At 46.7% G+C, this 24,468-nt stretch overlaps 1 protein-coding gene across 2 annotated transcripts in view; it reads left to right on the top strand.

Annotated features, from left to right (window-relative positions):
• The first annotated feature begins 15,429 nt into the window (after positions 1-15,429).
• Positions 15,430-24,468, top strand: part of frs2a (fibroblast growth factor receptor substrate 2a) — an 82,825-nt gene continuing 73,786 nt past the window's right edge. Inside the window, exons 1-5 of one of the 2 annotated variants that reach the window (XM_079260993.1) lie at positions 15,430-15,782; positions 16,495-16,610; positions 20,612-20,674; positions 20,754-20,845; positions 21,868-22,054. In XM_079260993.1, coding sequence (XP_079117119.1) covers positions 20,780-20,845; positions 21,868-22,054 — 253 coding nt within the window. In that variant the 5' untranslated portion in view covers positions 15,430-15,782; positions 16,495-16,610; positions 20,612-20,674; positions 20,754-20,779. The remainder of the gene's footprint in view (positions 15,783-16,494; positions 16,611-20,611; positions 20,675-20,753; positions 20,846-21,867; positions 22,055-24,468) is intronic. The other variant, XM_079260992.1, reaches the window with a different exon arrangement.

Here is a 24,468-nt window from a genome sequence, read left to right on the forward strand (position 1 = left end):
GTGGGAATGCCGCTGGGGCTGGACGAGGAACTGGAGCCATTCGATGTGGAGGTCCAGTCGCCTTTCTGGGGAACCAGACTGGCTATCAAGTGCCCAGCTCCACGGCCCACGTCATGGGCGTCGCCACCAGCTCCCCGGCCCACGCCTCCAGCGTCCCAGCCCTGGTCCACGCCTCCTGCGTCCCAGCCCTGGTCCACGCCTCCTGCGTCCCAGCCCTGGTCCACGCCTCCTGCGTCCCAGCCCTGGTCCACGCCGCCTGCGTCCCAGCCCTGGTCCACGCCTCCTGCGTCCCTGGTCCACGCCTCCTGCGTCCCAGCCCTGGTCCACGCCGCCTGCGTCCCAGCCCTGGTCCACGCCGCCTGCGTCCCAGCCCTGGTCCACGCCGCCTGCGTCCCAGCCCTGGTCCACGCCACCTGCGTCCCAGCCCTGGTCCACGCCTCCTGCGTCCCTGGTCCACGCCTCCTGCGTCCCAGCCCTGGTCCACGCCTCCTGCGTCCCAGCCCTGGTGTGAGTGTGTGTGTGTGTGTGTGTGTGTGTGTGTGTGTGTGTGTGTGTGTGTGTGTGTGTGTATGTGTGTGTGTGTGTGTGTGTGTGTGTGAGAGAGAGCTGGAGTTTGTGTGATGAGGTGTGCATGTTGGGGGGTCTGGTTTCTGGTCTGGGGTCCTCCCTCTCCCTTAGCATTGGCTGGGCCCTCTGCCTGCGGGGGGTGTGGGGTTGCCTATGGCCCCTGGGGCCCGCTCTTTCTTCACTCTGGGCGGCTGACAGGACCATCATTTGCCGGTCTGGGCTCACTGGAGCCTGTCCCCCCTGATGGGGGACAATGGCTGAGGCCCCCACCATGCCACCTCCTGGGGTGGAAACATGGTCGGCTCCGGGGCGGGGCACTTGTGGCCTGTGCTCGGGGGTGGCTGCCGGTTGCCCGGGTCTTGGGTCCTTCTGGCCTGCCTCTGATGTGATGATTCTTCCTCTGTATATTCTGCATGACAGTCACTTGTTGTCCTGCAGCCTGTAACCCTTTTCACTGAATAACTGGGTCACCGCCATTTTCTGTTGACATAATGGCATCACAAATATGTGAACTGCCTGCGTGTGCTCTACTTTTGTGTGCATGAAATGATGAGTACATATTTGTCTGGTATTTGCCGTGCTCATATGGGCAAGTCACAGTCTCATGTTGTTTCTAGTGTCCTCTTAGATGGCTTAACAATATCTTTGAGAAGGGTTGTTTAACTTTATACAATGGACAGGTAAAAAAAAATTGTGCTCCTGAACTTACACTGGTTTTAGACAGATTACTGTGAAACTCTGACAGATGGGTCTTTAGAGCATGGAATGATTTTAATGTACAAATGTAAGCGCTGTAGAGACATGACAAGGTGCTAACTGCTGAATAAAGGCTATGCTTCAAACAAAAATGCCTAAACAGCTTTGCACGGGTGTCTAAACTTGCCACACAACTTCCATCAAGTCCATCCCCCCAAATTACAATGAAACATAAGAAATTCAGTTTTCATGCATATATGATTCTTGTTGCAAAATAAATAAAATAAAAATATTTCAGTCTAGAGACATGGCACTGAAATGGACTGCTCGGTTCCTGCAGAAGATGTAACGAAGGACTCTTCGATATAGGTCTGATGAGAATCAGGTTTATTAGACACCAGGGAAAACACTGAAGTTCTCACCAAGCTGTCACCAAGGAAATGATCTGGATGCAGTTATGAGGTCCAACAATGACTGACTGACTGACAGCTGCAGTATTTATGACTGGAGGTTGAATGAGAAACAAGTGTGAATGATGAGTAATCAGCCACATTTGGCTGATTACTCATCCCCCCCCCCCCCCCCCCCCCCCCCCCCCCCCCCCCCCCCCAATCCCCTCCAGGAGCCCCACTGCGGAGATGACGAAGCCTGCATTGAGGCCAACCATGAGGGCGAGGCAAAGGGGGATGCTGGTGCGTGGAAGTCCGAGAGCATCAACAGATCCAACACATCATGCCGGGGAACCCACGAACACTCCTCAGGCCCATAGCCATCCCAGTCAACCAAATACTTCAAACAGCCACCACAATGCCTGGAGTCCAGGATCCGACGCACAGCAAAAACATCCCAACTGACAACATCCAATGGAGGAGGAGGCGCCGCACCAGGGTCTGAGGAAGGAGTAACAGGAGGACGGTAAGGTTTGAGGAGAGCAACATGAAACACAGGATGGATCTTGTAAGAGGCAGGTAACGCCAGATGATACAAAACCAGGTTAACCCACATAGCGACAAGCCAGCTTGCGACAGGTGTTACGGAGACGAAAATCATGAGTGGACAGCCAAACCAGATCACCCATGGAGTAAACACGCTCCAACCTCCAACGTCTGTCTGCCTGATGAGAATAACAACTAATGAGCTTGTTGTCAGACCCTCTCACTACGCCGGAACCAAGCATCCACTGCCGGCATGTTGGCGCATTCCCTATTCCAGGGGAACAGGGGAGGTTGGAAACCTAGAACACACTCAAAGGGTGTCAAGCCAGTGGAAACCTGTTTGAGGGAATTCTAAGCGTACTCAGCCCAAGGAAGAAATTCACACCAGGAAGAGGGGTTCCGATGACAGAAGGTTCGCAGGAACTGACTAATCTCCTAGATTTTACGTTCAGACTGCCCATTCGACTACAGATGATAACCAGAGGTAAGGCACGTGACGACCCCCCACAAATGGAGGAAAGCGCGCCAGAATTGGGAAATAAACTGTAGGCCGCGATCAGAAACAATCTCCTCAGGTAAGCCAAAGTTCCGGAAGACATTTTCAAAGGCAGTAGCAGCAGCCGTGGGAATCCCAGGGAATGGTATCAACTTGCAAGCCTTGGAGAACCTATCCATTACTACCAGAATACATGCGTTGCCTTGTTATAAAAGCAAATCCATGAGGAAGACGACCCCTAGATGCGACCTGGGTCTCTGTGGAGTGGGCAAGGGCAACAATCTGCCCTCAGGAAGCTGACGGGGAGTCTTTGCCTGGGCACATGTGGAACATCCTGAGATGTGCAAGTTCTTCACCTGAGTGGCCATTCCTGACCACCAATAACGAGGTTGGAGCAACGATAAGGTTCCTTGAATCCCCAGATGGCCAGTACCTGGACTCTCATGAACAGCCCGGATTAGAGGTAGCCGAAGATCCGGGGGCACGAAGGTGCATCCAGGTGGAGCGTTTGGTAGAGCCAGAGTCCAGGTCAAGGCCTCGCTGATCCTGTCATTGATTTCCCATTGAACGACTCCCACCACCACTCGAGATGGCAAAATGGTCTCCGGTTCCTCCTTCTCGTCTGACGGGTCATGTATTCGTGAGAGAGCATCATCATGTCAATTCTTGGATCCTGGAATGTATGTGACAAAGAAATCGAATCGAATAGGGACTACCTTGCCTGTCGGGGTTGAGTCTTTTGGCTTCTCAGATATGACAGGTTCTTGTGATCGGTGAGGACCTCAAAAGGATGTACCCTCCAACCAATGTTGCCATTCCTCCAGAGCAAGTTTGATGGCGAGGAGCTCGCTATTTCCCACATCGTAATTGCATTCCGCAGGACTCAATTTCCTGGAAAAGAAAGCACAGGGACGTAGACGTGGTGGCTGACCGTACCTCTGGGATAGCACAGCTCCAACACCAGCAGCAGAGGCATCCACTTCCACACAAAAAGGTAAGTTTGGATCAGGATGCTGGAGAACTGGTGCAGACAAAACGGCACTTTTCAACTGCTCGAAAGCTGCTTCAGAGGCAGGAGTCCAGACCAATGAGCGTGGAGACTTCCTAAGCATAGATGTCAAGGGAACCGCTATCGCGCTATAGTTCTGAATAAACCGTCTGTAGAATTTGGCAAATCCCAGAAAACGTTGAAGTGCCTTAACGGTATTGGGCTTCGGCCAATCCAAGATGGCCTGTACCTTCCGTTGATCTATCCTGGCCCCGTTGGAACTCACCACATACCCCAAAAACTTTGAGGAATAAACAATGCTCCTGAAGTCACTCAAACGCGTGGGTGACATGCTGGACATGGGAAGACAGATCTGGTGAGTAAATAAGGAGATCATTGATGTAAATGATCAGGAATTGTTGAAGTATATCACGAAAGATCTCCTTCATGAAATTCTGGAACACAGAGGGAGCACTGACCAATCCAAACGGCATCACTAAATATTCATAATGACAGTCAGGGTAATGAATGCAGTTTTCCATTCATCTCCTTCCTTAATCTGAATGAAGTTATGGCACTCCAAAGATCCAGTTTGGTGAAGATGGTGGCACCACGGAGTTTTTCAAATCCAGATGGTATCAAAGGAAGTGGGTATTTGTATTTAACGGTACCTTGGTTAAGCATCCGATAATCTATGCAGAGTCTCGGACCGACATCTTTCTTTCCCACGAAGAAGAAGCTGGAATCTGCTGGGGACGTGGATTCCCGGATATAGACTTGGTCCAAGGCCTCAGTTATATACTCCTTCATTGCCTGCTGTTCAGGAATAGAAAGGGAATAGACCCTGCCAGAAGGAACCTTGGCATCTGGAATAGCTCAATAGTACAGTTCCAAGGGCAATGAGGAGGATGTTCAGCTGCCAGTGCCTGACTGAAAACATCCCGGTATTCCTGATACGCCTTAGGAATGTTAGATTCAGCATTATTGTCTGGACTATCCACCGTTGTCGTGGTGATAGTGATCTTTGGTGCCTGCTTAAAGTGGAACTATTCTGTGCATTTCAGGCTAATTTATTTTTATTTCTGAGACCAGAAGGGCTGGGATTGATGGAGTTATTGTCACAAATGGCTTTATTTACTTCAGACCGACCCTCTCCGTAGGCTGTCAGATCAGCCTGTGGGCAAAACGAGTGGATTGAGACTCTTCCGCATTAAGCCCCGCCTCCCCGCCACTGCACGACATCGGGAGCGCGCACCGCACCTGCTTTCACCGTCATTGTAACATCTCATAAACAGAAGGATTAGGCTCATATGAACTCAATAAAAAAAACAAACTACAATGTCAACACATAGCATACAGCCCTACATGTTGGAACCTGAATCAGAGCCTGAAAACGAAGTGGAAAACAGCAACCCACAGCAACGAATGCAGCAGGATGTCTCTCTTTGGTAAACTCACCAGCCATCGTTGGAAATAACTTTATCCCACGTTTTCCACCCGCCTGATGTATTTGTACATGCCCTTGTTAACCAGTAGAAGGTAACCAATCACCGAACCTTATCCCCCGGGACGTCACAAGGATTTCCACGTAGAAAAAACTCTCTAAAATGACACGTTTTTCATCGCCATGGAAACCGAACGGAGAAAGTGCTGGAACTGGAACTCAAATTCAAACATGCGTTTGAATTAGGTGAATTAGGTGATAAAAAAAAAACAGTGCCGTTCACATGTCTGATGAGGATTCAACACTGTAACACTGTAGAAAGCTCAGAAAACTTGAAATACCATCATAGCACCCCTTTAAACAAAGGGAGTTGGGGGAAACAGTGTGGATAACAGACAGAACCCCACTTTAATATTTCACTGGTTTTCCATGAAAATGATATCAACAGTAGAACTATCGAGGACTAAAAATGACATTTTTTCAGTATGTAGAAAACCAATTTGCATATCAATGGGTAATGGTCATGGTTGAGCTTCGATTAAGTAATGGACTCAATGTCGAAGGGAGTCGGACAGGGCGTGCAGTTTATATTGAGAGGTTTAATTATGGATCCAGAGATGAAGTTCCCTATTGAGCCCGAGTCCAGTAATGCTGAGACAGAGATAGGATTCCCATTATTTAAGGTGACTTGAATCTTTGCTCGCAACAGACATGCAGCCATGCTGAACTTGTTTTTCCATTGATGTTGTTAGAACTGGAACGTCACGACGAACATGATGTAAGCGTACGCTGTTTTAAAAAAAAAGTTTACCTAAAAAAGTTCATTTTAAAACTGGTGTTTACTCACAAACTCTGTTTTATACATAATTATAACTACATCAATCGTTCAATAGTGTCATGATGTGGTGGTTTGTGTTTGTCCTTAGTTCAGGTTTCCTGTTTTATTTTGTAGTTTTTCCTGTTTGGTTCCCTTGTTTGTTGTTTAGCTTTATTGATTTCCTGTTCATTGAGTCCATCTGGTCTTGTTTTAGTTCATTCTGTTTTTTGTTTGGTTCCCTGGTGTCTTTATACCCCTCAGTTTTAGTCTTGAGTTGCTGGATCATTTTGTTGTGCTAGTTTGTTTGTTGTAGTCCCCGGAAATCCTTGGTTAAAATAAATTTACTAAAATCTGTATCCCTGTTCCCTCATCTCTGCGTTTGGGTCCACACCTTCACCTTCCTCGCCGCCACTCCTTGAGGCAGGACCCGTCCCTGGGACGGGTCCTGACTGTTGTCTGTGCTTATACACCGAACAGCAGTTCAGAGTACCCACCCTTTCTGGAGTCCTTGCAGGGAGTGCTGGAGGGTGCTCCTTCTGGGGACTCCATTTTTCTATTGGGGGACTTCAATGCTCACGTGGGCAATGAGAGTGAGACCTGGAGGGGAGTGATTGGGAGGCATGGTCCCCCCCCTCTGAACCCAAATGGTGTTTTGTTATTGGACTTCTGTGCTCATCATGGATTGTCCATAACGAACACCATGTTCCAACATAAGAGTGTCCATATGTACACCTGGCATCAGGATTCCCTGGGCCACAGTTCGATGATCGATTTTGTAGTCGTATCATTGGACCTGCGGCCACATGCCTTGGACACTCGGGTGAAGAGGGGGGCGGAGCTGTCAACTGATCACCACCTGGTGGTGAGTTGGCTCAGATGGTGGGGGAGGAAGCCGGTCAGATCTGGCAGGCCCAAACGCGTTGTGAGGGTCTGCTGGGAACGTCTGGCTGAGTCCCCCGTCAGAGCCAGGGGGGACAGTGCTCAGTCAACACTTTGTACTTCGAAGACCTCCTCAATCCTACCAACCAGTCTTCCGATGAGGAAGTAGAGCTGGGGGACTCAGGGTTGGACTCTCCTATCTCTGGGGCTGAAGTCGCTGAGGTGGTTAAAAAGCTCCTTGGCGGCAAGGCCCCGGGGGTGGATGAGATCCGCCCGGAGTTCCTTAAGGCTCTGGATGCTGTGGGGCTGTCCTGGCTGACATGCCTCTGCAGCATTGCGTGGACATCGGGGACAGTACCGCTGGATTGGCAGACTGGGGTGGTGGTCCCCCTTTTTAAAAAGGGGGACCGGAGGGTGTGTTCCAATTACAGGGGAATCACACTCCTCAGCCTCCCTGGTAAGGTCTATTCAGGGGTCCTGGAGAGGAGGGTCCGCCGGATAGTCGAATCTCGGATTGAGGAAGAGCAGTGTGGTTTTCGTCCTTGTCGTGGAACAGTGGACCAGCTCTATACCCTCTTTGGGGTCCTGGAGGGGGCATGGGAGTTTGCCCAACCAGTCTACATGTGCTTTGTGGACCTGGAGAAGGTCTTTGACTGTGTCCCCCGGGGGCTCCTGTGGGGAGTACTCCAGGAGTATGGGGTACCGGACCCCCTTGTACGAGCCGTCCAGTCTCTGTACGACAGGTGTCAGAGTTTGGTCTGCATTGCCGGTAGTAAGTCGGATTCATTTCAGGTGAGGGTTGGGCTGCCCTTTATCACCAATTCTGTTCATAACTTATATGGACAGAATTTCTAGGCGGAGCCGAGGTGTTGAGGGGATTTGGCTTGGTGGCCTCGGGATTGGGTCCCTGCTTTTTGCAGATGACGTGGATTGTCAACCTGTTTTGTAAATACAGGTCGGGTCTTCTTTATGAAACATGATGCTCCAACCTTTGAAGCCAACATGACCTGAGATCCACTGATGGCGAGCCTCCCAGCTAAACCTTGAGCTCTACCACACCATACAGGTAACCTTGTGTAAGTCCCACGGGTTGACATCAACGAGAGCCAACTTAACACTTCCCTTGACTTGACTTTCCTTGACTTCTGACTTGACCTTTGGATGGATTAACACTGAGCATCCCTCAAGGACAATTTTATTTTATTTTTATTTTCATTTAGGTTAAATGGCCCTGTTTTGTAATATTGTGTATTGTGTGTATTGTGTTAAAATTGTCAACTAAAAAAGGTTTTCTTGAATACCTGCCTCCATTGGTCATTACTTATCTATGAACCTCGGTAGACGTGTACATACTCAGAAGTGGGTTACACAGTAAAACGTGGCAGGCCAGCCAGGAGCTTTGAGTAAGTTATTTCCAGATACTTTAAGCTAAACGTGTTTGAGTTTGAACCTCTACCACTATTTTGTTAAAATGGATCTGACTGAAAGAGAAGGTATTAAGGTTCCCAATGACGTGATTGTATCGGGGTTGACATACTGAGGTAGATGAGGACATTTTGGAGTTTTAAGCAATTTGGGTCTATTAGCAGAATGACCAAGGTTTCAGATCGAACCTCTGAGTTGTATGGTAAGGCTCTTATTGAGTATGCATCTGGTGCCGCTGTGGAGACACTTGAGAAAGATTTAACTCTCGATAGACCAAGTGATTTGGATAATGATGTTGTCTTTCACATTGAATAATTAGCTAGTGCATATTCTTGTGAGAAGGGTACAGATGTCACCAAAATATTTCTGTCAGACCTTTGCAATATTGCAAAACTCAGAGGAAAATCTTTTGGAAACCTGTTACATGATGAGTTAGCATGAATCACTGAGATGATTAAAGGGTTCCTATTATGGTATTTGGAGTTTTCTGAGCTTTCTACAGTGTTACAGTGTTGAATCCTCATCAGACATGTGGACGACACTGTTTTTTTATCACCTAAACGCATGTTTGAGTTTGAGTTCCAGCACTCTCGTTTGGTTTCCATGGCGACGAAAAACGTGTCATTTTAGAGAGTTTTTTTCTACGTGGAAATCCTTGTGACGTCCCGGGGGATAAGGTTCGGTGATTGGTTCCCTTCTACTGGTTAACAAGGGCATGTACAAATACATCAGGCGGGTGGAAAACGTGGGATAAAGTTATTTCCAACGATGGCTGGTGAGTTTACCAAAGAGAGACATCCTGCTGCATTCGTTGCTGTGGGTTGCTGTTTTCCACTTCGTTTTCAGGCTCTGATTCAGGTTCCAACATGTAGGGCTGTATGCTATGTGTTGACATTGTATTTTGTTTTATTATTGAGTTCATATGAGCCTAATCCTTCTGTTTATGAGATGTTACAATGACGGTGAAAGCAGGTGCGGTGCGCGCTCCCGATGTCGTGCAGTGGCGGGGAGGCGGGGCTTAATGCGGAAGAGTCTCAATCCACTCGTTTTGCCCACAGGCTGATCTAACAGCCTACGGAGAGGGTCGGTCTGAAGTAAATAAAGCCATTTGTAACAATAACTCCATCAATCCCAGCCCTTCTGGGCTCAGAAATAAAAATAAATTAGCCTGAAATGCACAGAATAGTTCCACTTTAAAGAACAAAGTGAGTCTGACACACATCAGGACACCATTGTGGCACCGGCTGAGTATGCAATAGGTCCCAATTCCCTTGATCTCCCGAACAACTTAGCCCACCTGAAGTGCAGCATGTTGTGGCTGAACACAAAGTGAAAAGCGCAGACCTCTCATCTCAAATGCATGCACCAGCCATGCATGCCCAACATTTGAGGTTGACAATGACACTTGGAGAAATAACGTTGAATGCCACTTGGCTGATCCGACTGTTTTAGGTGCAGAGTTGGTGAGACGTATTGTTGATACCTTACTTCCCCCGGCTGCTACTGTAGTCAGGTCATTAGGTCCCCATGCAAAGCCAAAAGCTTTCATAGATCTGCTTGACCCAGCATATGCTACGGTGGAAGATGGGAATTAATTTTTTGCCCAGTTTCTGAGTAGTAATGAAAACTCTGGCAAGAAGCCTTTCAATTACCTTCAAAAACTGCTGACAGTTCTGAACCAAATTGTAAAGATGAAAACCACCAGCATATAGACTTAAAATATAAATACAGTATTGCTATAGGTTTCATAAACACACACATAGCAGCAAGTATATTTAAATAGCATAGAAATAAGAATAAGATTAAATTAAAACAGCTCATGTAACTGAAAAGGTTACATGGGATGATGCATTCATGCAGTTATGTGAGCACAGCTTTGACAGAAAGGGATATGTTGACAATGCCTTAGATAAGCATGTGTGTAGCCCTTTAAGACATGTAATTTCTGACTGAGTGTCGGCCTCAGTGATTGGTCCATGTGTCAGTCATGTCAGCCAATGATAGTGCACCACCCAGCAGATGCATGGGCAGCATGGCCGATGTTAAAGTGTGGACGTTCTTAATGCTTTCTTGTTAGTTCCTCTTTGTTCGGAGTATGAGTAAATGGAAAGAAAGTAAGTTTAACATACACCTTTTGGTAAATATGTAGTTGCTTTGAATGTTAAGCAGTATGTAAAGTAAACTTTGGTTTGTTAATATAGCTTGCTACTACTGCAATATACTTTGTACTTATTTGAATATTTGTATTAATTTGCATTTGTTGTTCTTCATTGTAGACCACATTCATCTACAATGCAGTAATTAAAGACTGTTATAACGGAACTAAAGTTTCATCCTTTGCCGGATGCCCGTGGTGGCTGTAAACATCAGAACCTCACTCGTTCATCAGAACAGGATAAGTTATAAAGTCTGATGGTAAACAGCAGGAATGACTCCCTGTACTGTTACTTAGAGCAACGAGGCTCCAGGACTCTGTTGCTGAAGCTGCTCCTCAGTTTGTCCACAGTGTTGTGGAGGGGGTGGGAGGGATTGTCCATGACTGTCAGCAGTTTTGACAACATTCTGTCCCTCACCACCTCCTCCAGGCTGGCGAGTTTGAAGCCAACAACAGACCCTTGTTGTTGTGCAATCTTGTGAATGTGTTCGAATCATATCAATATAGAAGCAGGGGAAATTACTGATTAAAGTGAAAAGAGGGACCATGCCAAAGGAAGAAAATAATTTAATAAAAACATCAGTGTCGAGAGCAGTGTTGTGGAGGCGGGCAGAGAAAATACTGATAACTATTAACTACAGATATGGCATGATTTAGTTAAGATTTAAGATTATTAAAGCACATACCAACAAGTCAGTAGAACCTCGGAGTGATGTTCAGGTCACAGTACAGCTGTCCATTGATAAATAATTTATCCATGGCGATGACAGCGCAAGCTCCTTCAACGATGGAAATCCTCCTGGTGGGGAACAGGACTCTTCGCTGATCCAGGATCTCTCTTGGAAACTGGTCATTAATTGCATAAAGGAGGCCTCGAAGTTCATGACCCCGATTCTTCACCTGCTCCTTCTGTTTGTAGTTAACAAACTTCGCTATGATGGGCCTTGGCTCCAGCTCCGGGTTTCCTTCCACCCAGACAGTGAACTCGGTGAAAGGCGATGTTTACCACTGTTTCTTCCGGGAGCTTGAGATGAGTCTGGATAAAGTTTTTTACCGTGGTCTCTGGGTTTTCATCTGCTTGTTCTGGAATCCCTGCAAACACCAAGTTGTCCCTCATGCTTCTGGCTTGCAGATTCAGCACCGCTTCCTTCTTGCTCTCCTCGGAGACTCTGTTTAACCCCTCGGTAAGGGATTTAACCGACTCTCTGAGGACCACATTTTCTGTGGCCAGTGTTTCCACTTGCTAATTAGTGTGCCTAGTGTGATTCCGCCGTCTCAACCTGACTACGTTGCCTACAGCATTGCGTCACTTACCTGTGTCCCATGACAATGAAAATTTTGCTATTCTATGGTCTGCATACATTTCAATCCAAAAATGGCTCTACAGTGCCCCCTAGGGGGCGGTGTCAAACCCTTTTTGCATTGAAGTGTATGCAGACCATAGAATATCACTGTTTTTGCCAGGCTTATGGTGTGTGCCAAGTTTCCCAACTTTTCACAGGGGCTAAGGAGGTCAAATTTGGGTGAGTTGTGCTGAGAAGGAGAAGAATAAACATTTTGATAACATTGGGGCCCGGGCTATATATCTTGAAAGTCTACTTTGACTTAGGACAACAAAATTCAGCACACATGTGTAACACCCCAAGACAAGCAAAGAAGTCAATCAAACACCTGTTGCCATGTCAACCGGGTGTCCGCCATCTTGGTGTTTATGCCCATTTATTCACTTTATGTGCATTGTACATGAACGAATTGAACGATGAGATTCATTCGATTGACTCCAAATTTGGCAGGAAGCTTTGTCACAACTTGGGGGGGAAGGGTCAGTGTGAGGGACCTGATCGATGCCGCTTTCTGCTTTAATTTTTATTATCATTTGAACCAGACCTGTTGTCTTGATAACTACCAAATGCTTCTAGATATACTGACCATTGCCTGACCTCTGGCCTTGCCTCTTAGATTGTAGACTTTTCAAGAGGAACCAGTTGAGGTGGCTCGGGCATCTGGTCAGGATGCCTCCTGGATGCCTCCCTGGTGAGGCGTTCCGGGCACTTCCCTCTGGGAAGAGACCCCAAGGAAGACCCAGGACACACTGGTGGGATTATATTTCTCGGCTGGCCAGGGAACGCCTCAAATGTGGCTGGGGAGAGGGAAGTCTGGGCTTCCCTGTTTAGGCTGCTGCACCCGAAACCTGACCCCGAATAAGCGGCAGAAGATGGATGGATGTAAGTTTGGCCAAGATTCATTGAAGTATCAGAGTACAGAGGTTTAAAAAAATTACTTAATGAGTTTAAAGATTTTTTTAAACCAGTTAAGACTAGGCATGTCCAATCATGGTCCTCAAGGGCCACAATCCTGCAGGTTTTCCATGTATTCCTGCTCCAACACACCTGACTAAAACTAATCAGTCATTGTGCAGAAACTTAATTTTAATATTGTAGGACTTGACTTTTAATTCTGATCTTTTGCTGACTGTTGATTTGATTTATTTATTGTGCATTATTGTTTACATGATATAAACACAACCCTCATCAGATTCCAGTCTACAACCAAGAAGTGCAGAAGCAGACATGACATGCACACAAAGCTCAGCTCACAGAAGTGAACACAATGCTAAATGTTTCAGCAGGCGTATGCATGAACTTCGAATATGCTTGAAAGACATGAAAAATTCTCATGATTATTTTGTTATTTTTGTCAGTACTGCAATTGATATGTGAGGAGGGAATTAAATGAAACACTTTCTCTTCAATTTTGCAGTTAGTTACTGAGTTCTCGCTGCGCCACTTCCTCTCCCTTCTTCTCACAGGTTGTAACAGAACGAGAATAATTTCAAAGAGTGGGGACTCAAACACAAGTCAGATGTAAATATATTTGAATCTTAGATTGGGACATGCATATTTCAGCCCAGATGCAGCGGTAAACTCTCAAAAAGAGACCCTACTGTTGCACAAGACAACAAGAAATACATCTGTAGCAATGTAAACAGTTTGAAACCTAGATCAGTGGATGTGGAAAGTAATTTAATTTTACTCTTTGTGACTTGCTTATCACATATTTAATTGTTATTTTCTAAATCAGGGGTTGGCAGCTAGATTTGGCCTGGGGCAATTATCTTTGACCAACCAAATGGCCAAAATGACTTCTTTAAAGCTAAAAACCTGTTTTGTTTTTTGTTTTGTTTTTTAATGGAATTTAAAAAAAACAATTTCATTGTATTTCTACAATACTTGCAGAGTAGAGCCACTGCTCCTCCATATCGAGAGGAACCAGTTGAGGTGGCGCGGGCATGTGGTCAGGATGCCTCCTGGACCTCCTGGTGAGGTGTTCCAGGCACGTCCCTCTGGGAGGAGACCCCGGGGAAAACCCAGGGCACGCTGGAGAGATTATATCTCTCGGCTGGCCTGGGAAAGCCTCGGGATCCCCCCGCAAAGTTGTCAAATGTGGCTGGGGTGTCTGGGCTTACCTGCTTAGGCTGCTACCCCCGCGACCCGACCCCGGATGGGCGGAAGAAGATGATGGATGTATTTCTATATTTATTTATAAATTGTATTTAAATTAAAACCATAAAACATATTATTTTAACACCATGTGTTATAATGTAACATGGTGTGGCCTCTAGTGTCCTTTATTATTCAGCAATAGATGAGAAAGTGGGTCAGGGAGATTTGGAAGTAAGTTACATCCAAACACCTGATGTACGTCAGGTGTAATTGAACCTTACACCTGGCTGCTTTACCAGGTGAACTAAATACCAACATGAGCATTCAGCTTATTTTCCTCATCTTCATTTTCAACAAACAGCTGTTAAACTTTCTGCCTCCAAACCAATCAGCAACCTCCGGCGGTGAAAATGGAAGCCGATGCGGAAGTGCATTAAACTGCAGTTTCCCATTCATCTACTAGGGGCTCCAAAACAGCAGATCCCCGCAGCTAAAGACCAACTTCACAGCAGAAATAAACATGTTTACAGCAGAAATAAACATGTTTACAACAGAAATAAACATGTTTACAGCAGAAATAAACACATTTACAGACTGGTTCAATAATCCATTTTAGGTTTAATAGGTCATGTTTACTTTCATGACAACTGTGGGGGGAGTGAATTTTTTTTCTAACTCGCCTGTTTAAAAGTATTTTAATCTTGAAATTCGGCATATTTAGGGGCATGTACTTTTGATTGACAGTCCCGCTTCAAGCCAGAAGAACGTAGAACAACCACGGTTTTTAGCCGGTTAACATGACTTAGCTTTAGCCCGCTTACCTCCGTTAGCTGGTTAGCTCCTGTTATCTCCGGGTTAGCTCGGTTAGCTCTTAGCTACAGAAAGCTCAGAGTTCGCTCGATGTCAATCATCCATCGTGACGCTCACAGCCCCCCTTTCAGCTCCACCTCTTTGCCCATATTTGTATTTTACGAGCGAGACGACACGCATGCCCCTGCCAAGATGGTGATGGTAGGAACCGCCTACCGAGCTTCAGTTCAGTCTATATGTGTCTAACAAGGATTATTTTCCACTGAGGTTAACATCAGCTTGACAGAATGAGCCGTCAGCCAGAGGAGAGCTCGTCTAAACCGCCTCCTCCTCATGTTGCTCATTTACACTCAAAGGAAAATGACAGTAAATCAAAGTTAAATTATTGGCAACATTTTCTGTCATTTAAAAATTATTTTTGTCTTTTTGTGGAAGAATGGGACCAGTGGTTAGATAAACTTGGCATATGTAGTTGCTAGGCAACGGAGGACTGGAGCACTATGGGTAATTCTCGTCCACTTGATAGGCCGTCTCATTTTACTGGCAGGAAGCGCACTTCGGTGTGCAGACGACGTAGAACACTTCATTGCCTACGCAGTCTGAGCACTTGGAAGTGTGCAGACCCTGAAGAGAGAAACACCCTATGGTTGGAGGGTTGGACACCAGTTTGAGCCACTGTGTGTTTTGTGCTGTTGTGTCTTTGTGCGCATGTCAGCGCGCTCGCGGGGAGAGGCCCTGGCTGCCACGCATGCGCAGTGTGTCAGGGCTAGCTACCTAGCCGGACAGCGGAGACCCTGCTAGTGCCAGAAACTTGGTTTTCAGCCAGAAAAAGTTCCTTAGAACGGGACCTGCACGCCCACAGTGAACCACCGAGGACTACCCATGGATTATACCCGTTTGGAGTGGTTTAAATCGCGGTAAGAGGAGCGTTCACGGCGTTTGGAAGAAGTTGTGATAACTCTTTTGGCGCTCCAGCAGCGCAGAGGAAAGATGGAGGATCAGCTGTAGCCGCTAGCAGCTAAAGGCTAACAGCTAGCACCCAGCTGCCCACCGTCTCCCGGACCCTTCCAGCTGCCTGGCCGCTACATTACACACAGTTTGGATTCTAGGAGTCCGAACGGAGCCCGGTAAGTCTGTGTGTCCGACCGACAGCTTGTGAGGTGGAACGCGCTGGTGTGACTAGCCTCGGAGCTAACTAGCCTCTGAGCTATCAGTCTTCATGAGAAGTTTCATACTGCTGCTGCTGGACCAGTGTTTCATACTGCTGCTACTGGACCAGTGTTTCATACTGCTGCTACTGGACCAGTGTTTCATACTGCTGCTACTGGACCAGTGTTTCATACTGCTGCTACTGGACCAGTGTTCCCAGTCCAGGTGCCATACACGTTTCAAACACGTTTCCCGTCCAAAACCCCTGAGTCAACTTCAAGCCCATCTTTTCATCAGGTGTGTTACAACAGGCTTACCTGTGAAACATGCAGGGCAGGGGGGTTCTGAGGACCTGGACCTGGGAACCACCAGGGCAGAGTTAGTTAGCAAGCTTCAGCTGCTAGTTCTGGTTAGTTGATGCCAGGCTTGCGCTGTGTAATGACTTATGTAGCATGTTGGTTAGTAAACACCATCAGACTTAGTAGAAACATTATATTGAGGCCAGAGGAGCCGGATTAAATCCCACTTCTAATCCAGATTAAATCCAGATTCTAATCCGGATTCTCTGTTTCAAACTAACAGTGGCTGGTTTCCTACAGCATGTCCCAGAACACGCTCAGAGCGGTTTTCTGCAGGTGTGAGCTGCTTTAATCGACCGGATCCCTCAGAGCCAGGTTGTCATTTCTTCAGGATGCTGGGAGCTGTCTTCAGGTCTGCTCTGCATCTACACAATCTACACCAGGCTGACTGAAAGCTGGGTCCAAGCCCATCGCCGGCCTTAACGGCGCACCTCGCCGGCCTTATCGGTGCGTATCATGCACCATGACTCTCACAGCCCTGACATAGCTGGACTGAAAGTAGTCAACAGAACTCGTTATAAAACTTCTACCAATCGCGAAGTGGACATTGAGAAAATGCTGAGTTATTTGTCTTTTTGCATGATGAGCTGCAAACTGGTTGCGACCTCTTCACCGTTACCGTAACCCTCGCGCCCCCACCTCTGATGTCTTCTCTGCAAAACTTTCTTACGCTCTTCCGTCTGCACATCTTGTCTCCCTTCCCCCGTATGGAAGTGCCCGGCGTCCCCTGTCCTGGTATGGAGGTGCCCAGCATCCCCTTCAGTCATCATCTGATCAATCATTATATTCCAGACGTTTGAAGTTACAGGAATAAACAGTAAAAATCACAGTAGAAACAGTACATATGAGAAAAGAAGCAGGTGGAGATGAGAGGCGAAGATGAAAGAGAGATGAGAGGGGAGATGAAAGAGATGAGAGGTGGAGATGAAAGAGATATGAGAGGGGAGATGAGGGGGAGATGAAAGAGATGAGAGGTGGAGATGAAAGGGAGATGAAAGAGATGAGAGGTGGAGATGAAAGAGATGAGAGGTGGAGATGAGGTGCAGATGAAAGAGATGAGAGGTGGAGATGAAAGAGATGAGAGGTGGAGATGAGGTGCAGATGAAAGAGATGAGAGGTGGAGATGAGGTGGAGATGAAAGAGATGAGAGGTGGAGATGAGGTGCAGATGAAAGAGATGAGAGGTGGAGATGCATGTAATCAGCAGGATTGCTGAAAGTGAAAGGTTTAACAAACTGCTGTGATAAAGATAGTTATAAATAGTGCAAAAGCACATCTATCAGAATGAGCTGGAGAGTTTAATATTTGAATGGTTGAAGTAGCACAACAGATGTAGAAGCTTGAAGCCATGGTTCCCTGAGCATACGTGCAACCATTAGGAGATTAAACTATTTTACATGATGCAGTATCAGGATTTAATCCTGTAAACTTCTGAGCCACAACCCTTTCATTAAACCACTACACCACCAGAAGACTGAGCAGCACCAAGGCAGTCATTTTTTTACCATCGACCTGTTGGTCAACTGAAAAGCACCGTAGACAGAAAAGCATGGAGTTTCTTTTCTTTCCTGGTCTTGTGCCTCTTTTCAATCAGTATCAGCTTGTCTCAACTTAACTCGCCTCAACTCGTCTCAGCTTGGTCCTGTTTGTGTTCCATTGCAATTGAGTACAATTTTAGGCTCTAAAATGGGCAGGGTTTGTGTGAAATCACTGTTGTCAGTGTTGTGCGCGACAAAAACAAAAAAAAACGCGACAAACACAATATGGAGGACCAAGAGGCAATATATCTGCTACCTGTGGCTAGTTTTCAGCAACAAATAAAAAAATAGAGCCAGCGGCAGCTGCAAGCGGTTAGAGTGATATGAATTTAGCCAACATTAACGGTCACACAAAATGCAGAAGAGTATGAAGCCATCATCCATCAGCAACTAGCTGGCATTATTGTCATTATTACTTCAATTTATGTATGATCTCTACACCAAATAACTAATGTAAACAATGGAAATCCACTCACCATCCACCAATACACTCTCCCAACATGGTAGTGGCCCAGTCAACACCAATTGTCTTCCCATTGCTTGCCCGTCGCTGACCATGAATAGCATCCATTTATTGGGACCACTTCCAGTCTCGTCTGTTTGATCCCCCCGACCATCGTGGTCCTTGACCTGCCAATAGTCACTTTTGAGCTTTTTCAGCTTCTCTCGACACTGCTGGAAACTCCTTTGGTACCCGTGTGTAGCCATTGAATCAGAAAGCTCTTGATAGATTTTTAATTTCATGTCACTCCATCTAGTTCCTTCTGTATCCTTTCCTCAGCAACCAAGCAAAGAAATGTCTCCACCTCAGTGTTGGACCACGGGACAGACTTGCGCCATTGCTTGTCACGTAATGTAAACAATTTGTGAGTTGGAGCCGCTCTGCTAGTGATGTCACTCTCTGACCTCTGATTGGCCCGATTGGACGCGCCCCTGACCAATAGTGGCATGCAGTCTGGCGACGTCACACACAACCCGACTCGGCTCACTTAGAACCTGGGCTGAGGAGTTACAAAAAAGTACCGGTAAACGGGTCCAAAAGCCGAGTGGAAAACCCTCCAAACCGAGCCGAGGCGAGTTCAGTCGAGACAAGCTGATACTGATGGAAAAGGGCTATTAGTGGCGATGAAAGGGACCACTTTTCATTTTAAGCGCTATTGATAGGTACTACTCTGAGGTACAGAGCTGACATGATATAACAGGCCCTCCTTTTTTTTTAAAAAAAAAAAAGAAAAATCCTTAGCTGATACTATGCTGATTTAGTTAGTAACAAACAGACGTTGCTGGTTGCACCAAGCAGCTGGTAGAAATGCATAAAATCAAGTAATTTGATACAGCGTGAATGGAAGCAGCTTAAATTAAATGAAAATTAATTTATTAATCCCCAAAGGGAAATATTGTAGTATATAATAATAATAACTAGAGGAGGTCTTGTTCCGGAGGCTGATGGCTGCTGGCAGGAATGATCTTCTGTATCTTTCAGTCTTACATCGGACCTGACGAAGCCTCTCACTGAACACACTTTGTTGTTTCATCACTGTGTTGTGGAGAGGGTGTGAAGAATCCTCCATCATCTTCATCAGCTTGTGCAGCATTCTTCTTTGGACAATCAGCTCCAGCGGCTCCAGAGTTACTCCAAGCACAGAAGCAGCTTTCTGGATCAGTTTGTTGATTCTCTTCAAGTCTCTGGTTCTGATGCTACTACCCCAGCAGATGCTGCAAAGCTGACTGCACTCTCCACAACAGACTTATAGAAGATATGCAACATCTTGGTGCAGACGTTAAACCATCTCAGCTTCCTTAAGAAGTACAGTCTGCTCTGACCTTTCTTGTAGATGTAGTCAGTGTTGCATTTCCAGTCCAGTTTGTTGTCCAGCTGAACTCCAAGATACTTGTATTCCTCCACCACCTCCACCTCCTCTCCCAGGATGTACAAAAAAACTTTGTGGGTTTCTTCTTCTGGTGTTTTTGGAAGGTTGTAAAGAGCTTGATAGTGGTGCATTAGCACTACCCACCTCTGTCAGAATGTGGAAGTGAATGTTGAACTCTGTCCACTAATCCATGAACTGACTCCCAACAGGGACGTAAAAGATGCATGGAAGTATGAGTACAGTGACGCATCCCGTTTGAAACAGATGTCCTGATTAACATATGAAAGGGAGCTCTGCCAAAACACTTGGAGTCTCTGTTGGAGACTCTGTCCGATGGGGGACCCGGTCCGATTGGGGTCTCTGTTGGGGACTTGGTCCAATTGAGGACTGTCCAGTCAGGGACTTTGGTCTGATTGGGGACTCGGTCCGGTTGGGGACTGGGTCCGGCTGTAGGGGGGTGTATCCATGCGGACCGTGTTCACGCTGCACTTTGGTGAAACCAACCAAACCATTAGAATAATATCTCCCCATTCCCACCAGAGGTGGCGCTGCACTAGTATTTAGCAGAAGAGAGGACCAGACCGGCGTGAAGAAGAAAACTCTGTTTCCTCCACCTGCCAGTTAAACATGGAGACCAAACTATGGCTGTTTTGGGTTTTTATTGTGTCTTATGCAAGTATACTGCAGAAATCCACTGCAACAATGGACGCAGTATGAACACCAGACGAGGCAGAGGACCCTTAACGCCATCGCTATGGATTTACCCACAATGCAATGCTACGCCACATGCAGGAAGGGACGAGTTTGTAGTCCGTTTCCTGTATTTGGTCCGCTTGAAACGGGCCGAGACCTACGTTTGTAGACGGACCGAGTCCGGTTCTTTGGTCCGAGTCAGATTTTGTTTGGCGTGTTCACCTTTCCCCAAACGAGCAAACTTTCTGAGCAAACGGACTCTGATTCAGATCAATAAGGCTGGTGTGAACATGTCCTATATAGTGAATTGACCAGATGTAGACTAATCCTCTGCTTTGTTTCTGCAGAACTGCTGTTCTGGGCCATCAGGCTCTGAGGATGGAAGCAGAGCTACAGGAGGCAGGGTTCAGGTGAGTGTCCACCTGCAGATCTGTTCCTGAGTGACTCGCAAAGCAGCTAAATTCCTCACTGTGTCTCCATCCTCCTTAGACATCACATGGTGCTCTGAAGAAGCCATGGGTAGCTGCCTAAGCTGTCCAGAGAAAGAGTCTGTTCCAGATAATCATCAAAGTAAATTCAAGGTGAGTCTTGCTTCAAACACACCTTTGCTGCAGGTGGAGCTGAGATCAGCTGATTGGTTGGCTGTTACATCACAACATGCACATGAACAGTTTCTGATGATCTGGATCTGCTCTGGGAGCTGGAAGTAGCCAGCTCAACCCGCTAGTTCAGGTGCATCTCAAACAAAATATTTCATCAACCAGTTGAACACTCAACTTGATTCTTCACACCTGCATAGGTGTGAATATGTAAATTAGTCTGCAAGTGAAAAGTTCAGGATGCGCAATGTGAGGTCCAAACAACATGTTGCAGGGGAGAAACATAGAAACCCAAGAAGACATCAGAAAAGTAGAAACTCAACTAAAAATGGAATTTTTCCAAGTAAAAGAACAATCTGATTGGACGAGGAGATCGTGTTGGATTTCATGGAACATGGAACCAGTTTAGAGGTCAGCTGTGGGCGTAGGGTTGTCATTGGATTTTCAGGGCGTTGAAAACAAAAACAGGGCTGTACAGTTAGATCTTTAAGATATGGTGAAATCCCAGTATGGACCCTGCCAGAATCCTTACTGGGACCACTGTTCAGCTTCTCTGTAGTGGAAATTAAGGCTGGGCGATTAATCGATTTATTTGAATTTGCTGCTTATAAAGATTTATTTTTATGAAAATCAAGATTTTTTTTTTGCCCAGTCAGCCCCTATTTTGGCTTCCGTACAGTGTCGTCACTCCCGCTGGTTTCCTACAGAACCGTATGAACGCGAGGCTTCCGTACCGTACAGTGTCGTCACTCCCGCTGGTTTCCTACAGAACCGTATAAACGCGAGGCTTCCGTACCGTACAGTGTCGTCACTCCCGCTGGTTTCCTACAGAACCGTATAAACGCGAGGCTTCCGTACCGTACAGTGTCGTCACTCCCGCTGTGTTGCCACAGGGCTAGTCTGGAAAACAAACAGTGCTAACCCGAAACTAAGTCATTGTGACAGAAATGGTTTCCAGTCAGATACAGCAGCTGATCCACTGTTTATACACCGTTTGTGGTCAGGTGATCAATGTGGACGATGATGGGAACGAGCTGGGCTCAGGTGTGATGGAGCTGACTGACACCGAGCTCGTTCTACACACCCATCGCCGTGACGATGTCAGGTGGCCCTACCTGTGCCTGCGGCGTTATGGCTATGACTCCAACCTGTTCTCCTTCGAGAGCGGCCGCCGCTGCCAGACAGGTCAAGGTGAGCAAACGTGCACGCGCACACACACCCACACACAGGTAAGTGACTCGGGAGCAGCTCAGGTAAGGCTTCAGGTCATTAACTGTTTTTGGTGTTTCTTCGTGCACACTGTCAGGATCTGGAAGGGTCAGTGGGTAAGTCTCACATGACACACACACACACACACACACACACTGATCTGACTGAGCAGTAGTGCTTTAAAATCACACTGATCAATCAGTGTTATTCCCTGCTGTATGTTTTGCTGTGGTCGTGATCCTTGTGCATCCTGTCTGATTGCGTTTGGTGTGTCCGGGCTGCACAATTATCGCACCATTTAACAAACTGACTGACCAGTTCTCTGTACTCTGCTTCTTTTCCATCCCTGATACACCCCACAACTGCAGAGTCATCAGAGTATTTCTGCAGATGACAGGACTCAGAGTTGTACTGGAAGTCTGAGGTGTACAGAGTGAAGAGGAATGGCCAGAGTACAGTTCCTTGTGGTACACCAGTGCTGCTGACCTCCATCTCAGACACACAACCTTTCAGTCTCACAAACTGGGGTCTGTTTGTGAGGTAGTCATAGATCCAGGTGGTTGTGGAGGTATCCACCTGGAATTTATGGAGCTTCTCACATAACAAAGCAGGCTGAATGGTATTAAAAGCACTGAGAAATGAAAGAACATGACCCTCAGAGTGCTGCCTGAATGGTCCAGATGAGAGTGTGCTCTCTGGAGCAGGTATATGATGGCATCTTCAACCCCAAGTCCATTACGATATGCAAACTGGAATGGGTCCTGAAAGGTGTTTACTTGCTTGTTGAGGTGAGCCAGTAAGAGTCTCTCCAGGACTTTCATGATGTGAGATGTCAGGGCAGCTGGTCTGTAGTCACTTGGTTCAGCTGGTTGTGTTTTTTTAGGCACTGGAACAAGGCAGGAGGTTTTCCACAGCACTGGGACTCTATTTTGTCTCAGACTGGTGTTGAAAAGGTGCTGGAGAATCGGACATAGTTGTTTTGAGCAGGTCTTGAGAACTCTGGGACTGACACCATCTGGACCTGCAGCCTTGTTCTGGTTCAGTTTCTCAAGTTGCTTCTTAACCTGATTGCAGGAGACAAACAAGGTGGAGGTCTCAGGATGTCCTGATGTGGAGGGAGATGAAGCTGTGTTCTGGTCCATGACTGAGCTGCAGGGTGACAGATTGGAGGCGTGACAGGAAAGCAGTGGGCTTATGGAGGGTGTGTGGTCTGTTGGGCTGGAGGTAGGGGGTGAACTGAACCTGTTGAAGAATATGTTCAGCTCATTAGCTCTGTCCAGACCTCCATCAGGCTGGTCCCCCTTTAACTTGAAGCCGGTGATCTTCTTCATTCCAGACCACACATCCCTCAGGTTATTCTGCTGGAGCTGACTTTCTAACTTCTTCCTGTAGTCCTCCTTGCACTTCTTAGTTTGTGTTGTAAGTTGTTTTTGTGTTGCCCTCAATAACTCCCTGTCTCCATCCCTGAAGGCTTTCTTTTTGATGTTCAGCAGCTTTTTCAGGTCACTGGTGATCCAGGGTTTGTTATTGGGGAAGCACCTCACTGTTCTTGTTGGGACGATGCTGTCCACACAGAAGTTTATGTAATCTGTCACACACTCAGTCATGGCGTTGATGTCGTCTCCATGAGGTTCACAGAGGACGTTCCAGTCTGTAGCCTCAAAGCCTCCTCTAAGAGCATCTTCAGCTTCAGCAGACCAGATTTTGATAGTCTTTGTGATGACTGGTTGCTGCTGAACGATGGGCTTGTAGGTGGAGGTGAGAAGAACCAGATTATGGTCAGATCTTCCTAAAGGAGGCAGGGCAGAACAACTGTATCCATTATTCATATTTGCATAAAATAAGTCCAACATCTTATTTTCTCTGGTGGAGCAGCTGACAAACTGCTGGAATGTTGGTAGAGTTGCAGAGAGGGAGACGTTGTTGAAGTCTCCGGAGATCGCCATGAATGAGTTTGGATGCTGTGTTTGTAGCCGAGCAACGACGGAGCTGATGACGTCACAGGCTGTGTCTGGTGCAGTACTAGGTATTATATAAACCGCTACCAGAATAACACTGGTAAACTCTCTGGGTAAATAATATGGATGGAAGCTCACAGCTAACAGTTCCATGTCCCTTGTGCATATCTTCTCCTTGACAGTAACATGTCCAGGATGACACCAACGCTGGTTAACCAGCACTGCAATTCCACCACCCTTTAGCTTTCCGCTGTGTTGTCTACTGCGGTCTGCACGGACCGTTTTAAAGCCCGGTACAGACACATTACAGTCAGGGATGTGTTCATGCAGCCATGTCTCGGTGAAGCACATAATACTGCACTCTCTGTATTCTTTCTGAGACCTTGTTAGCATCTCCAGCTCGTCCGTTTTGTTAGCTAGTGATCTCACATTACCCAT

Source organism: Telmatherina bonti (assembly GCF_933228915.1).
Source record: "Telmatherina bonti genome assembly, chromosome: 2".
NCBI classification, from domain to species: Eukaryota; Metazoa; Chordata; class Actinopteri; order Atheriniformes; family Telmatherinidae; genus Telmatherina; species Telmatherina bonti.